Source organism: Populus nigra, chromosome 8 (assembly GCF_951802175.1).
Source record: "Populus nigra chromosome 8, ddPopNigr1.1, whole genome shotgun sequence".
In the NCBI taxonomy this organism is placed as follows: Eukaryota; Viridiplantae; Streptophyta; class Magnoliopsida; order Malpighiales; family Salicaceae; genus Populus; species Populus nigra.
In genome coordinates, this window is record NC_084859.1 from 7,953,110 (window position 1) to 7,956,929 (window position 3,820).

The window sequence follows — 3,820 nt, forward strand, 5'->3', positions numbered from 1 at the left end:
TCATCGTGTTATTACTACTATTGTCATTATCATTGTTATCATTAATTGTTATTGTTATTATTATTATTATCATTCTTATTATCATCATTATTAATACTATTATTAATGCTACTAATATCATAAACATCATTTTTATTTTTTATTTTTATCATTTTTATTTTTATTTTTATTTTTATCATTGTCATTGTCATTATAATTATCACTATCACTATTACCATTATAACAAACTACTATTACTACTACTATGACAACCTTTATCATATTATTATAAATATCTTTATAATTATCATTGTCATTATTGTTACCACCACCTTTATCATCACTATTACTATTATTATAAATATCTTTATCATTATCATCATCATTGTTATTATTGTTACCACCACTATCACTATTATTATTACAATTATTATTACTATTAATAGTAGCATCAGTCACTGTCATTATCACTACAACTACTATTATTCATATTATCATCACAAATTTAATTTTATCATCATCATCATCTTTGCTGCTATCATTAATAATACTATCATCATTATCATCATCTTTACTACTATTATTAATAATATCATCATCATTATCATCATAATTACGAATTTAGTTTTTGACATCGCCATCGCCATCAACATTAATAATATTAGTATTTTCATTACTATTATATTATTATTATTGTTATTAACATTACTACTATTATTTTTTTATTAGTATCATTATTATTATTATTATTATTGTTATTAATATTACCATCATTTATTTTTCTTCTTGGAAAAATAAAAGCCATGAACTTGATTTGAATGTTAGACTTGAAAACTATATAAAAAAAAATTGAAATGGCTAAGAGAAACAATAAAAAAATTCTAAAGAAGATAAATCAAATTGGAATCATTATTATCATTGAAAAAAAAATTATAAAGGATAAAATTAAAAGCCATAAGGACAAAGGATGAAAATAAGAAATTAAAAATAAAAGGACCAAATCGAAAAACATTATCTATACAAATTAAAAAAACAAGGGGTAAAATTAAAAAAAAACTTTAACTAAAGAAAAAATGAAAAAAAAATACAAAAATCAAAACTAAAAGAACCAAATCTGAAATACCAATAAAACTAAGGATCATAGTATATTTATCAGGTTAGGAGAGAGAAATAAAGGAGAGAAAAAAATCACCGGCAATAAACTGGCAATATTTGAACATCAAGCACCACTTCAAATAAAAAGGGAGATGATGAGGAATAATATGAGACAATAAAAACTCATTTTTAAACCTTTAAAGCCGCCACACGTTCTACCTAAAGTGTGCGGGCAACTCCAACACGTTGGAGTGTGTAGTTTATCCAAATTAAAAATATTATTTTAATTATAATTACATAATTATCCTTAACCAAAATAGCAATAGATAAAAAACTATGGCTGAAAAACTATAATACCCCTAATTACTGATGAATTAATTTTTTTAATCCAAAAATACATATATAATTCTAATGTATATAAAAAAAATACCAAAATACTTGGAACCTTTTATTTTGTTACACTTGGAGATATATAACTTGGAGATACATTGAATTGATAAAATACCATCAAATAAATCTATAATGCCCAATAGGCAAGCAAATTTTCATGTGCAGGGAAAAAAAAATCACCGCACACTGTACTATAGCGATGAATAGAAAAAGAAAAAAAATACATAGAGAGCTACATAGAATCAATCATCAGTTATAGTATATTTGTTATGGGGTTATGCAGACCTTTTCATTTCAAACTTGAAGGCACAGTTCAGCAAAAAGCCTCTTTCACGCCAGTTATCTGATGGCTATGCCAAAGATAAGCCTTGAATTAGGTGCTCATGTAGATTTCTTTTGATCCTACAGGGCGTCTTCTCTGCATTACTATATATAAGCTTACTCCATAATTTCCTAGCTTATTGAAAAGTTCACCAAAGCTAGTATTGGTTGTTGGCTACGAATTTTGATGAGGTTACTAGCCAACCGCTGGTTATTCACTAACTAGAACTAGCTCATGAACAGCCGTAGCTCATCAAATGATAGCTCAAAACCAAAAAAGACAAGGCAAAACAAGAATCAGCAATGAAAAACACCAAGATAACTAGCTGCCATATTTACATAAAAAGATCATTGCAACCGCCCCTCGAAAGCATTACAAGGCTAAATGCCCCCATGTGACCCCTTCTTTTGTTCCTTTTCGATCCTCCTATTCTATACATGGTGCCACTTTTTCCTCCCACTTGCACCTCTGGAACTTTCTAGACAATCAAATGCGGAGACTTGATCTAGTCAGGGAGAAGAAGCTCCTTTGAAGATTAGGAAATTGAGTGTCTCCAATGTAAAGTAGATGAAAGTCCCTTTAGAATGAGTGAAAAAACAACCAAAATTTGATCCCACCACACATTGCCATCCACCTCCATATCTCAGGTCAAACTCCTGCCAATCATACCACACAAGAATCAGCTAAAATTAAGAGTGTTTTCTAGCACGTAATAACACAGATAAGAGGGTATAAATTTTCCTCACACAGAAGGGAAGGGGAGAAGAAAAGCACCGTGCATCTCTGCCTCAAGAGGCATACAAAACCATGTTACCATACTTGGTCGTGAAAGATCTACTAAAAAGAAAAAGAAAAGTAAAGGGAAGGAAGTGCTTTTTTCTTGTGTCTAAGCGTGTGATGGAGAGGGAGAGGGAGAATGATGGCACCTTTTTGATGTGGGAAGCAACGGATTTGCAATCCAGGACATCATAGAGGTCCAAGGCCTGAGAAGCAGAAGCCATGGCTTGGATTTGCATCTTCAAAGGCATGTCTGTGTCTTCTATTAGTGCTTTTCCTTCCAACATATTTCTCACTCAAAGAAAAGAAAACTCAGTTGAGATATGCAGTAGTATCTAGCATCCAGACAGCTGGTTCTTATCTAAAGAGCAAAAGCCCCAGTACTAGTAATTAAAAAGGATTTCTCTCGAACCTCACAGTCGTGTGGGAGAACTCCAGTCTTTCAAGGACAGCCCTAAGACCACTTCTCATATGCCGAGTGTAAAGTTGAATAAGCACAAACTCCAACATTTTAAGGACCTTTTCAAAAAATAAAAAGCAGCGCCCTCTCTCTCTCTCTCTCTCTCTCTCTCTCTCTCTTACCTGTCTCATAGCATTAGGATAAAGATGGTAAGGATAAAGCTCGTAAGGATAAAGCTCGTGAGGCTCGAATCAAGGCAAGGATGACTAGCTTTCAATCAAATATAATTCATTAATAGTTCAATTTCGTGTACGTTTGATAGTGAGGTTAACTATGTTTTTTATTAAAATTTAATTCTTAAAATAAACTACTTTTTAATATTTTTAAATTGTTTTGATATGTTGATGTTAAAAATAATTTTTTAAAAATAAAAAAATATATTATTTTAATATTTTTCTAATAAAAAATACTTTAAAAAATAATTTTTATCGCAATCTCAAATACCATCGAACAACTCAGACTTACACCTTCCATGATTTTTTATATCAGAGAAAATCTAGAATTTTTTTTTTTAATTTTAAGATTAATTTGTTTTACCTAAAAACATTTCATTCCTATATTAAAATATTTTAAAAAAAAATATAGACTTGTGCTTATCTTTTTACCCTACATTGATGGGGGCACAGAGGATACCAGTCAAGACAGGATGAATGCTGTGATTTTTTTAAATCTCTCAATCAACCAAAGATCTTTTGGAATTTCATTATTGACATTTAAGAATTAATATTTTAGTTTTAGGAATCTCTTGCTTATCTTCCTCAGAGGATACCAGTCAAGACAGGATAAAGGCTGCGATG

General features: G+C 30.2%; 1 protein-coding gene across 1 annotated transcript; it reads right to left on the minus strand.

Moving 5' to 3' along the window:
• Positions 1-2,089: 2,089 nt before the first annotated feature.
• Positions 2,090-3,128, minus strand: LOC133701016 (dynein light chain 1, cytoplasmic-like). Its single transcript, XM_062124766.1, has 2 exons — positions 2,713-3,128; positions 2,090-2,442 (listed from the first exon to the last, which is right to left on the minus strand). Exons 1-2 carry the CDS (start codon positions 2,848-2,850, stop codon positions 2,296-2,298), a joined length of 285 nt encoding a protein of 94 aa, XP_061980750.1. The 5' UTR covers positions 2,851-3,128; the 3' UTR covers positions 2,090-2,295.
• Between the last annotated feature and the right edge of the window lie 692 nt (positions 3,129-3,820).

Coding starts and splice junctions, on each gene's coding strand:
- LOC133701016 (XM_062124766.1), bottom strand. CDS start 2,850: ATGTTGGAAGGAAAAGCACTAATAGAAGACACAGACATGCCTTTGAAG. Junction 2,443..2,712: donor TTGCTTCCCACATCAAAAAG/GTGCCATCATTC, acceptor TATGATTGGCAG/GAGTTTGACCTGAGATATGG.